This window comes from Mustelus asterias, chromosome 2 (assembly GCF_964213995.1).
Source record: "Mustelus asterias chromosome 2, sMusAst1.hap1.1, whole genome shotgun sequence".
Lineage (NCBI taxonomy): Eukaryota > Metazoa > Chordata > Chondrichthyes > Carcharhiniformes > Triakidae > Mustelus > Mustelus asterias.
In genome coordinates, this window is record NC_135802.1 from 14,841,027 (window position 1) to 14,854,839 (window position 13,813).

Genomic DNA, 13,813 nt, shown 5'->3' on the forward strand with positions numbered 1-13,813 from the left:
GTTCTCTTAAAGTTAACGTGCAGGTTCAGTCGGCAGTTAGGAAGGCAAATGCAATGTTAGCATTCATGTTGAGAGGGTTAGAATACAAGAGCAGGGCTGTACTTCTGAGGCTGTATAAGGCTCTGGTCAGACCCCATTTGGAGTACCGTGAGCAGTTTTGGGCTCCATACCTAAGGAAGGATGTGCTGGCCTTGGAAAGGGTCCAGAGGAGGTTCACAAGAATGATGCCAGGAATGAAGGATTTGTCATATGAGGAGTGGTTGAGGAGTCTGTGTCTGTACTCGTTGGGGTTTAGAAGGATGAGGGGGGAACTAAGTAAAACTTACAGAATACTGAGAGGCCTGGATAGAGTGGACATGGAGAGGATGTTTCCATTAGTGGAAGAAACTAGAACTCGAGGGCACAACCTCAGAGTGAAGGGACGCTCTTTTAAAACTGAGATGAGGAGGAATTTCTTCAGCCAGAGGGTGGTGAATCTGTGGAACTCATCGCCATAGAGGACTGTGGAGGCCAGGTCATTGAGTGTCTTTAAGACAGAGATAGGTAGGTTCTTGATCAATAAGGGGATCAATGGTTACTTGGAGAAGGCAGGAGAATGGAGATGAGAATCGTATCAGCCATGATTGAATGGCGGAGCAGACTCGATGGGCTGAATGGCCTAATTCTGCTCCTATATCTTATGGTCTTCTGGCCTTATTGTATTTGTTTCCATCTGCCTCATGGGCAGTGAGGTCCAGGTCATTACTATGTGCCATGTACAAAGAATCTTGCCAATGTAGTGGGTAAAATGGACAATGGAGATTGTGAAATTGAAATTCACGGCTGGGATTTCCTCCCACTCTGTGGCGTGTTTCGTGGCAGCAGGAGGCAGTACGCTGCTCGCTGGCAGCGAGATCTTACGGCCATTGTCAACGGGGTTTCCCATTGAACGCAACCCTTGCCGCCAGGGAATGCGTGGGGAGGGCGCACCCTCTGCAGGACCGTAAGATCCCACCTGTGTGAACTGCAGCAAGATCATGCCGCACAAATCTGGGCATACACGGGCTGGCACCCTGGAAGATGGTGACCAAAATTCAGGCAGACTCCTCTCTGATCTTCCCACAAGGCAGCGAAGCCAATCCAGGAAATCACATGGGCTTTGCACTCGCTACAAAAATTCCTCCCACCTAAATGATGCGATCTGAATCATAGAATCCTACAGTGCAGAATGAAGCCATTCGGCCCATCGAGTCTGCACCGACCACAATCCCACCCAGGCCCTATCCCTGCAGCCCCACCCATTTACCCTGCTAATCCCCCTGACACTAAGGGGCAATTTAGCATGGCCAATCCACCTAACCCGCACATGTTTGAACTGTGGGAAGAAACCGGAGCACCCGGAGGAAACCCACCCAGACACGGGGAGAACGTGCAAACGCCACACAGACAGTGACCCGAGTTGGGAATTGAACCCAGGTCACTGGCGCTAAGAGGCAGCAGTGCTAACCACTGTGCCACCGTGCCTCCCTTCATCCTCCCTTGACCCTCTTCCAGCCAATCCTGGGAGTGAATACCCATTGTAGCAGCCAGCAATGTATTCCAGAATCACTGACTGGGATTCAGAAAGCCACCAATAACAAGGACTGCGAGCTGGCAGCAGAATTCACAGGAACTGCCTTTACTGAACCTGTCACTGTGTCTTAATCTGGGATTGATAGTAAGATCTAGAGAGGCCACTTAAACTGGGCAAGGACTTGGTACCATTTCCAATTGTCATTCTAGCTTGCCCCTCAACAAAGAAAATCTCCGTATGGAATCATGGAATCTCTATAGTGCAGAAAGAGGCCATTCAGCCCATTGAGTCTGCACCGACAAGAACCCCACCCAGGCCCTACCCCCGTAACCACCCCTCATATTTACCCTAATGGACCCCTGAGACTAAGGGGCAATTTTGCATAAAAATTAGGGCAGCATGGATAGGTTGGGCTGAAGGGCCTCTAAGACTCCATGACTCTAAGCTAACCAGCATATCTTTGGACTGTGGGAGGAAACTGGAGCACCCGGAGGAAACCTACGCAGACACATGGAAAACATGCAAACTCCACACAGACAGTGACCCGAGGCCGGAATTGAATCCAGGTCCCTGGCGCTGTGAGGCTGCAGTGTTAACTACTCTGCCACCATGCCACAGAGGGTAGCAGAGGAAGTGTGCAGTGCTTGGTTGGTGGAGGGTGTGGGGGGAAGGTGGATTGGGAGGTTGGCGGGGACAGAAAGAAACAAAAGAGAATAGAACAGCACGCGGGATTTTCTCCATTTTCGCAAGGGCGGCACAGTATCACGGTAGTCAGCACTGCTGCCTCACAGCACCAAGGACCCAGGTTCAATTCCAGCCTTGGGTCACTGTCTGAGTGGAGTTTGCACATTCTCCCCGTGTCTGCGTGGGTTTCCTCCGGGTGCCCCAGTTTCCACCCGCAGTCCAAAGATGTGTGGGTTAGGTGGATTGGCCATGCTAAATTGCCCCTTAGTGTCAGGCGGACTAGCTAAGGTAAATGCATGGGGTTATGGGGATAGGGCCTGGGTGGGATTGTGGTCGGTGCAGACTCAATGGGCTGAATGGCCTTCTTCTGCACTGTAGGGATTCTATGATTCTTCTATGATTCTGTTTAGCTGCACTCATAAGCCAGGTGTTCAGGTATTGTGGAATTTATCGAAGGTACAGGAGTCACCTCAAGTGGTCCTCACAAGGCTTTGCTATGCCTCGGCACTCCAACATAATCAGCATAACTTTCTATTTGTGTGGCTTACCGCGCTTTGCTTTTTAATTAGGCTTGTATTTTATCAGGAGCCAGATACGAGCAGAGGATAATATATCTTTTACAATGTCGTAAACTCAACTTTGTAAGCCTGTTAGCTGCATTGGCCTCTTCATATATAAGTGATGGTGGAAGTATTTGACACCATCCCACAAGCACTCAATTCTGTTTACAGACTCATAGCTCCATAACCTTCATTTGACTCCACTGAAAGGTCTTCGGTTCCTCAGTAAAGCTCCTCACAGGAACGGTGATTGCTGCGGTTTATGAGCATGGGCCTTTCAACAACTCCAACGTGTGATAAGATTGTTCCGAGCAGGTGGGACTCATCACCCTGAGTTGGCAGGGTATCTCATAGAAATCATAGAAATCATAGAAACCCTACAGTGCAGAAGGAGGCCATTCGGCCCATCGAGTCTGCACCGACCACAATCCCACCCAGGCCCTACCCCCACATATTTACCCGCTAATCCCTCTAACCTACACATCCCAGAACTCTAAGGGGCAATTTTTAACCTGGCCAATCAACCTAACCCGCACATCTTTGGACTCAGTGAGGGTAAACTCTGATGTTAAACATTCAGCCCTGGGCCACATACTAACGTCTTCACCAAAGCAAAGTTTCTTTATTAGTCACAAGTAAGGCTTGCCTTAACACTGCAATGAAGTTACTGTGAAAATCCCCTAGTCGCCACACTCTGGCGCCTGTTCGGGTACACTGAGGGAGAATTTAGCATGGTCAATGCACCTAACCAGCACGTCTTTCAGACTGTGGGAGGAAACCAGAGCACCTGGAGGAAACCCACGCAGACACGGGGAGAACGTGCAGACTCTGCACAGACAGTGACCCAAGCCAGGAATCGAACCTGGGTCCCTGGCACTGTGAGGCAGCAGTGCTAACCCACTGTGCCACCGTGCTGCCCCCACCAGCTGACAGTGTGGGCAAACATACAGTGCCAACGGGCTGGATGGCGATGTACAGAAAGGCAACTGAGTCTCTCCAGCCTGGTGAGCAGAACCCGAAGTCCAACCTCACAATCTGTATTCTTTCAACGGGTACATGAGAGGCACGTTTTGCAGCATTAACTCACAAAGGTAACACCATCTCAAATATTAGCAGCCCCGTGAGCCTGCTCCACCACTCACCAAGATCATGGCTGGTCTGATCGCAACCTCAACCCCACATTCCACACACACAGGAATAGTTTCATGCAATCCCAATCCTGGCTGGAATGTGGGATTGCGTGTAAATGGGAGACTTTCCCGCTGGCACTGGGAGAGTCATGATGTGGAGATGCCGGCGTTGGACTGGGTTGAACACAGTAAGAGTTTTAACAACACCAGGTTAAAGTCCAACAGGTTTATTTGGTAGCAAACACCATTAGCTTTCGGAGCGCTGCTCCTTCGTCAGATGGAGTGGAAATCTGACGAAGGAGCAGCGCTCCGAAAGCTAATGGTGTTTGCTACCAAATAAACCTGTTGGACTTTAACCTGGTGTTGTTAAAACTCTTACTGGGAGAGTCAGTCAGGGCCGATTTACTCACCTGATGGATGCAAATTCATACATTCCAACAAACCCGCCAGCCAGCCTAGCGTCATTTATTTATTAGTGTGACAAGTAGGCAGACATTAACACTGCAATGAAGTTACTGTGAAAACCCCTAGTCGCCACACTCCGGCGCCTGTTCGGGTACACTGAGGGAGAATTTAGCACGGCCAATGCACCTAACCAGCACGTCTTTCAGACTGTGGGAGGAAACCGGAGCACCCGGAGGAAACCCACGCAGACACGGGGAGAACGTGCAGACTCCGCACAGACAGTGACCCAAGCCGGGAATCGAACCCGGGTCCCTGGCGCTGTGAGGGCAGCAGTGCTAACCACTGTGTCAGTCAGAGGATACCCTTGGCTTTCCTCAACCCAATTTTCCCAATTACTTTCTCTGGACATCAGAGTCACAGTGCTAACCATTGTGCCACCGTGCCGCCTCAGCTGTTCAGAGATCGGGGTGCCCATCTCAGCACTCGGAGACAGATCTTCGTCCCCATAAAAAATTAAATGGTGACCCCCCCCCTCCCCCAGTGACCGGGGGAGCACCAACCACGCCCCAGCAAAGAGGGACATCCTCCCCCTCTGAATCCGGCCACCCCTACCCCACACCTCGCATGCATGAGGGTGACCTATATCAAACCCCACTCAGACTCCCACTCAGCCCCTCCCTCCTCACACCCCACTCAGGAGTCAGGGGCGTTGGGCAGTTGGGGGTGGTGGCGGGGGGGGGGGGCAGTTGGGAGGGGCAGCCGGGGGGGTAGTTAGGCTAGGTGGGCAGTCAGAGGGCTTGGGCAGTTGGAGGGGGTGGGCAGTCTGGGGGGACAGTTGGGCGTGGGCAGTCGGATGGGGCAGTCAGGGGTGGGTCGTTGGGGGGGGGGCAGTTGGGGTGTGGGCACTCGGAGGAGAGGGTGAGCGGGAACATCTTTGGACTGCGGGAGGAAACCAGAGCACCCGGAGGAAACCCACGCAGACACTGGGAGAATGTGCAGACCCAAGGCCAGCTTAGTACCCGGACGAGCACTCAGATCCTGCGCGGATCAGCTGGTGGGGTATTCACAGACATTGAATGCCAAAACATTGAATGTATTCAAGAGGCGGTTGGATATAGCACTTGGGACGAATGGGATCAAAGGTTATGGGGAGAAAGCAGGATTAGGCTGTCGAGTTGGATGATCAGCCATGATCGTAATGAATGGATGGAGCAGACTCGAAGGGCCGAATGGCCTCCTGCAGCTCCTATCATCTATGTTTCTATGTTTCCATTACATCTTCAACCTCTCTTTACTACAATCTGAGGTCCCTATCTGCTTCAAGAAGACGACCATCACCCCTGAACCAAAGAAAGACCAAGCAGCGTGCCTTAATGACTATCGGCCGGTGGCTATAACACCCATCATTATGAAGTGCTTCAAAAGGTTAGTCATGGCACGAATCAATTCCAGCCTCCTGGACTACCTGGATCCACTACAGTTTGCCTACTGCCGCAACAGGTCCATAGCAGACGCCATCTCCCTGGCCCTGCACTCAACCCTGGAACACCGAGATAACAAGGACACCTATGTCAGACTCCTATTTATTGACTACAGCTCAGCCTTCAACACTATTGTTCCCACAAAACTCATCTCCAAACTCCGTGGCCTGGGGCTCGGCACCTCCCTCTGCGACTGGATCCTAGACTCCCCGGTGCCCCACAAGGCTGTGTTCTCAGCCCCCTACTATACTCCTTATACACCCATGACTGTGCAGCCAAATTCCCCTCCAACTCGATTTTCAAGTTTGCTGACGACACCACCATAGTGGGTCGGATCTCAAACAATGACGAGACAGAGTACAGGAAAGAGAGAGAGAATCTGGTGAACTGGTGTAATGACAATAATCTCTCCCTCAATGTCAATAAAACAAAGGCGATAAGTCATCGAGTTCAGGAAGTTTAAAGGAGAACATGCCCCTGTCTACATCAACGTGGATGAAGTGGGAATGATCGAGAGCTTTACCTTCCTAGGTGTCCAGATCACCAATAACCTGTCCTGGTCCCCCCATGCTGACACTATAGTTAAGAAAGCCCATCAACACCTTTACTTTCTCAGAAGACTAAGGAAGTTCAGCATGTCCTCTAGGACTCTCACCACATTTTACAGATGCACCATAGAAAGCATTCTTTCTAGTTGTATCACAGCTTGGTCTGGCTCCTGCTCTGCCCAAGACCGCAAGGAACTACAAAGGGTCGTGAATGTAGCCCAATCCATCACGCAAACCAGCCTCCCATCCATTGACTCTGTCTACACTTCCCGCTGCCTCGGAAAAGCAGCCAGCATAATCAAGGACCCCGCACACCCCGGACATACTGACCGGAATTTTATCACCCCACCCACCACGGTAATTGGTATGGCCGAGGGGCAGAGCATGGAAAGATCTGTTGACCTTGGGCAAGATTTTACAGTTTTGGGAGGAGCGAGGCCATAAAATCTCACCTGAGCTCTTCCACTTTTTTCTGTCGGGAAAAAGATACAAGAGTCTGAGATCACGTACCAACCGACTCAAGGACAGCTTCTTCCCTGCTGCCTTCAGACTTTTGAATGGACCTACCTCGCACTAAGTTGATCTTTCTCTACACCCTAGCGATGACTGTAACACTACATTCTGCACTCTCTTGTTTCCTTCTCTATGAACGGTATGCTTTGTCTGTATAGTGCGCAAGAAACAATACTTTTCACTGTACACTAACCATGAGGTGGCGATGCTGGCGTTGGACTGGGGTGGGCACAGTAAGTAGTCTCACAACACCAGGTTAAAGTCCAACAGGTTTATTTGGAATCACGAGCTTTCGGAGCGCTGCCCCTTCATCAGGTGAGTAGAGGTTAGTTCACAAACACGGCACATATAGACAAATATGTAGACAAATGCCGCGTTTGTGATCTAACCTCATCTCACCTGATGAAGGAGCAGCGCTCCAAAAGCTCGTGATTCCAAATAAACCTGTTGGACTTTAACTTGGTGTTGTGAGGCTTCTTACTGTATACTAATAGATGTGACAATAATAAATCAAATCAAATCAAATGAACCCGGGTCTCTGGCGGTGTGAGGCAGCAGTGCTGACCACTGTGCCACTTTTGAATGGCTCGTAATAGTTTCCTTCCCCCTCCCTCATGCGTGACGGGGCCAAACAATGCAGCCCGTAGGATGTAGGAAGCTGTGGTGCATCTGAACAAGTTATAACACAAAGGATAAAGATTGAAGCTGAGGCAGGAGGGAGCTCAAACATCACACTTTTATTGAAGAACACACATGTTGTCAAACTCTAAATATTGTTTCCAGAAACACAAACAAGAAATCAAATTAAATCCCAGGAATGGGAAGAAGGGAGAGGTTTGGGAAGCTAGGATCACAGCAAGCGGTTACTCACGAAGGAACGAGTTGTATATTTGACCGACATTACTTATTAATCTCGAACGGTTCTTCTTTGCTCTGTGTGAACCCAATCAGGAGAGCTGGGCCTGAGGTAATTTGCTTAGAGCCCCCCCCCCCCTACCCCAGCCCCCTTCATAGAAAACTCCAATCCTCCACTCAGCAACATCTTAAAATACACAGTAACCGACTTCACCAATATTCAAAGGGGAAATGGCCCAGTTAAGATCAACTTCATCAGGGGATGTTCGCAAGACTCCTCATAAACATTCTTCTCCAACAGCGCAGGGGGTGGGGGGGGCGGCGGGCGCTGGGCCTAGTGGGAGAAGGGGTTTAACAAAAATTAAACATCCGCTAAGGAACTGACAGGATTGGATCATTGGCTTGGGTTACATCTAGTCCAATTAGTTGGTGGCACGCTTGCCTCAGAGCCAGACAGTCATGGGTTCACACCCCATTCCAGAGACCTGCACGCACGAGCGATGCTGACCCCGCTGGGGGGGGATTTAATAGAATCTCTACAGTGCGGAAGGAGGCCATTCGGCCCATCAAGTCTGCATCGACCAGAACCCCACACCGCCCTATTCCCGTAACCCCACATATTTACCCTGTTGATCCCCCTGACACTATGGTTAATTTAGCATGGCCAATCAACCCAACCTGCACATCTTTGGACTGTGGGAGGAAACCGGAGCACCCGGAGGAAACCCACCCAGACACGGGGAGAATGTGCAGACTCCGCACAGACAGTGACCTGGAATTGAACCTGGGTCCCTGGCGCTGTGAGGTGCAGTGTTAACCACTGTGCTGCTGTGCTGCACTGTCTGAGGTGACATCTTCCAGACTGGATGTGAACGCAAGCCCTGTTTGACTTCTCAAAGGTCGTGCGAGACCCCCCATGGCCATATTAGTGCAGAACATCCTCCTCAGTGTTCCAGTTAATAATTACCCCCCCCCACCGAACAACATCACTTAGAGAAACAAGAAGGCCATTCTCGCACAGAGCTTGCTGCGCACAAACTGGCTGTTGCGTGACTGCACCTCGGATGTTGGAGCACTTTGGGGACATTCTGAGGATGGGAAAGGTGCTATAAAAATGCACGTCCTCTGTTTCTGCTCTGACTGGCTTTGATCTACGGGCAATCTGATCCCCTCAGACGGGTCAATGCAAATGACCCCAACCACCCCCTCCCCCATCTCCCACGTCCCTCACCTGCCCTCAGGGCAGCCAGCGTGGGCGAGAGGCTGCCACAGAGCCAGCTGGCTGGAAAACAGTGGTCTGGGTCACTCTGGAAAGCCGAAGGAATGGGCTCAATCCTGTCGGAGGTAAAGTAGACACACTACCTCTCAAAATGTGACACATTCCTAAATGTGTTGAAAGATCCATCCAGATAGTACGTCGGGATTGCATAATAATGAATAAAACAGAAGGTAAGTGAGACAATCGAAAGGGTCTCTTCCATGGCGGGGGAATGGGACAAAGAAGTCGAGACCAAGTCCTTTTTCTGTGACGCCACTAGGTCTTCTCACCACGATGAATCACACTTAGAATTCCTCAAGGCAGCATGTGAGTAAGTCTGCTCTTCCCAACAAGTCGGTTGTTTCCAATCCACAGAGAAAACAAATAAACATTCTTATGGAATAACTTAAAAATTCTTGCATTACTACCGTTCTACCCTAGCGATACAAGTCAAATGTACTTTCCAAATATCGTTTTTGGTTAACTCTTCTTAAATGTAGCAGTCGGTGAGTGGAAGAACGACCCCACCCATCCTTGTATTTTCCCTCCTGTGTCATTCACTCTCTCCCGCCTTTCTTTCTCACACCCCCACCATCTCCCCTGCCGCCAGTACTCTGCACCCCCTCACTCTGAACAGACCCCCCCTCACTCTGAACAGACCCCCCCACCTCACTCTGAACAGACACCCCTCACTCTGAACATTCCCCGGGAGGGTGGGATGAGGTCTGTGCTGTTATTACGGCTGGAATTCTCCTGTTATTACGGCTGGAATTCACAACCCACCGGTGTTGCCAGCGTGAATGGAGAATTTGGCGCTCAGCCAAATCTCCGTCCACGGCGGCCCGCGGGGCCAGAAGATCGCGGCTGCCTGCGAGCCCAGGGGATCATGTCACCCCGCCAACCCCGCCAACCCCACCTCACTCCCCCAGCCGGAGATCGTCTGCAGCCAGCGCGGCACAATTGTCGGGCCGCCCTGCGGGGGGCGCAGCTGAGCCTTTGGTCTACGTGCCGCTCGTGCGCGGGCAACCCCAAATGGCTCGTGGTCCTCGGCGCGGGCGACACCGGGTATTGCTGCGAACGACTTTGGTCGCTTGGGCCGAGACAGAAGGTACATCCAGGCAGCCGTTGAATCAAGTTGGTGATTTCAGTGGGCGACTGAGGTGACTAGCGGCAGGAGGTTCACAGGTCCGCTGCTAAATCAGATAATTACATGCTTGAATAGAAAAATATTAGATATTATAGTAAATTTATGAAAGTGTTACATTTTCTACTGAAGTCGTGATAATTGTTAATGCGAGATCATATATAACCAGGAAGAGACACACCATTATAATGAACTTTCAAATAAATGCATACAATCAATCAGTATCGCGTAATTGTGATTAATGATAATCCCGTAGCTTGATTTTTTTTTGCTCCCAGCCTCGTATAGTATCAGTATTGTCAATGTTACTGCCACAGCTTTCTGCAGTCTTTTTAGTATAAAGCTTGAAGCTAAAGCAGTCAGAACCACTGTCCAAGGTACAGTCATGTCGTGTGCTCTGAACCGTTGCTGAAGAAGTGAAGCAAAAACAAGTCTTTTTCAGTTTCTTATTGTCTGAATCTAAAGGTACAACAGGATTGACTTTGCATTTATTTTTTTTCTGTGTAAAGAAGACATCTTAAAGTTCTTTTTTTTTTACACTAAGGACTCTCTATCTTTGTCAAGACCTTTCTTCGAGTCCAGTTGGCTGTCGGTTTCCGGGTCAACGAGTTTCACTTCGATACTTTCGCTGGCGGTCCCGGTGACGGTGTTGTAAGACGGAGGAGATGACAAGGAGGACATTGTCTCTGATCTCTCCAACTGGGGACCAAAATGCTCATTGATCATCGTCGCGATGAGCCCTTCTTTCTCCGGCGCCTCTTCCACCACGATGTTCACGTCACTGGCGCGGTGGCGATACATGAAGGAGGCGTGCTTCAAGGAGCGGCGCAGCAAATGCCTCCTGAAGGCCCGCTGGATGATGACGACGGATACGTCTTCCTGTTTCCGCCTCAGGGTGGTTGTGATGGGCTCGTAGGAGATCTTAGAGGGGTTGGCTGCCATGAACTTCTCCTCCATCTGCAGCTTGAGTGCGTCCATCTCCCCTGACTCTCCCAGCACCCGTTTGGTGAAGGCAAAGAGGATGTCTAGGCAGTGAATCCTGTCCCCGCTGACCATGGGCAGGTCCATCGCGATCAGCTTGATTTTGTTCGGCTTTGCTACGCGGAGGGGCTCCTTCAGAGCATTCGCAAAGTCCGAGAGGGCCTTGTACTCGATGAACTGCGTTGCCTGGGAGTCAAACTTCTCCCACACCTCGTAGAACATCTCAAAGTCGTCCTCGCTGAGAGGCTCCGAGCTTTCCTCGGTGGCCACGCTGAAGTTCTCCAGGATGATGGCAATGTACATGTTGACCACGATCAGAAACGAGATGATGATGTAACTGACAAAGAAGGCAATCCCCACCGACTGGTTGCCGCAGTTCCCTTTGAAATTGGTGCCGGGATTTTCCTTCTTGGGGTCGCAGTCTGGGCTGTTGGAGTTGAGGATGGGACTGAGCAGGCCGTCCCACCCAGCCGAGGTGGTGATCTGGAACAGGCAGATCATGCTGTTGCCAAACGTCTGGAAGTTGAACATATCATCGATGCCGTCTTCCTGCTTCACGTAGGCAAAGTTTGCCATCCCAAAAATGGCGTAGATAAACATGACCAGGAGCAAGAGGAGGCCAATGTTGAACAGGGCAGGAAGCGACATCATCAGGGCAAAGAGCAATGTCCTTATTCCCTTTGCCCCTCTAATCAGACGCAGTATCCTCCCAATGCGAGCCAGCCGAATGACTCGGAAGAGGGTGGGCGATACAAAGTATTTTTCAATGACATCGGACAGTACAATGCCTGCAGAGAGAAAGGAAAATCCGAGTGTAAACACAAATATCTTTCATGAGATTATAAAACCATAAGGCATAGGAGCAGAATTAGGCCACTCGGCCCATCGAGTCTGCTCCGCCAATTAATCATGGCTGATATTTTTCTCATCCCCATTCTCCTGCCTTTTCCCCATAACCCCTGGTCCCCTTATTAATCAAGAACCTATCTATCTCTGTCTTATAGACACTCAATGACCTGGCCTCCACAGCCTTCTGCGGCAGAGTTCTACAGATTCGCCACACTCTGGCTGAAGAAATTCCTCCTCATCTCTGTTTTAAAGGATCGTCCCTTTAACCTGAGGTTGTGCTAGTTTTTATTATGAGTGGAAACATCCTCTCCATGTCCACTCTATCCAGGCCTCACAGTATCCTGTAAGTTTCAGTAAGATCCCCCGTCATCCTTGTAAGCTCCAATGAGTACAGACCCAGAGTCCTCAATTATACACAACATCTCGCATTGGGAGTACTTACAAAGCACTCCAAGGCAATTCTTTGTTTACTCATTCATGGGACATGGGCGTCGCTGGCTGGCCAGCATTTATTGCCCATCCCTAGTTTCCGTTGAAAGTCAACCACGTTGCTATGGCTCTGGAGTCACATGTAGGGCAGACCAGGTAAGGACGGTAGATTTCCTTCCCTAAAGGACATTAGTGAACCAGATGGATATATTGTGAGGTTGTCCAGGACAGTACTTTTCTTGATCTAGCTTCATGACTGAGACTTGGGTGCATAATTTCAAAATTTGCAGTGATGTGAGGAACAGGCGATGTTGTAAGTTTCAATAAGATCCAGGTGGCATTATTTCTTTACGGAAGTACAGTCATTGTTGCGAAAAAGGGAATGCAACGAGGTGGTGGAGAGATGTGGAGGGTGGTATAGTGGTAACGGTCACCTGACTAGTAATCCCTGGCTAATGCTCTGGGTGTGCAGATGCCGGCATTGGACTGGGGTGAACACAGTAAGAAGTCTCACAACACCAGGTTAAAGTCCAACAGGTTTATTTGGTAGCAAATACCATAAGCTTTCGGAGCGCTGTTCCTTCGTCAGATGGAGTGGAAATGCTCTGGGGACACGGGTTCAATTCCCACCACGGCAGCTGGTGGAATTTAAATTCAGTTATGAAATCCGTAATTAAACAAGCTCGTTTCAGTAACGGTGACCATGAAACCATTGTGGCTTGGGGAGGCGATGGCCTAGCGGTATTATCGCAGGACTATTAATCCAGAAACTCAGCTAATGTTCTGGGGACCCGGGTTCGAATCCCGCCATGGCAGACGGTGGAATTTGAATTCAATAAAAAGTATCTGGAATTAAGAATCTACTGATGACCATGAAACCATTGTTGGAAAAACCCATCTGGTTCACTAATGTCTTTTAGGGAAGGAAATCTGCTGTCCTTACCTGGTCTGGCCTACATGTGGCTACAGAGCCACAACAATGTGGTTGACTTGCAATAGGGATGGGCAATAAATGCCGGCCAGTCAGAGATGCTCATGTCCCATGAATGAATTAAATAAAAAGGATAGTGGTAGATTCAAGAGACCATAAGAAGGCTGATGGAGAGAACAGGCTGGTGGCCGATGAAATTTAATGTGGAGTTTTTTTATTAATTCGTAGGACATGGGCATCGCTGGATGTTCAGCATTTATTGCCCATCCCTAGTTACCCTTGAACTAAGTGGCTTGCTGGGCCATTTCAGAGGGCAGTTGAGACCGCACAGACAGTGACCCAAGCAGGGAATTGAACCCTGGTCCCTGGCGCTGTGAGGCAGCAGCGCTAACCACTGTGCCACTGTGCCACCATCAAATCAGACAAGCAAAGGGATTTTATGGCCTTGCTCGACCTGAGGCTGGAAAACCCCCTCTGAGGTCAGTGGACATTC

General features: G+C 50.1%; 1 protein-coding gene across 1 annotated transcript in view; it reads right to left on the reverse strand.

The window, feature by feature from the left end:
* Positions 1–7,590: 7,590 nt before the first annotated feature.
* scn5lab (sodium channel, voltage gated, type V-like, alpha b) overlaps positions 7,591–13,813 on the reverse strand; it is a 197,793-nt gene continuing 191,570 nt past the window's right edge. Inside the window, exon 25 of the mRNA XM_078231635.1 lies at positions 7,591–11,899. Within this exon, the coding sequence (XP_078087761.1) occupies positions 10,665–11,899 (1,235 nt within the window). The 3' untranslated portion in view covers positions 7,591–10,664. The remainder of the gene's footprint in view (positions 11,900–13,813) is intronic.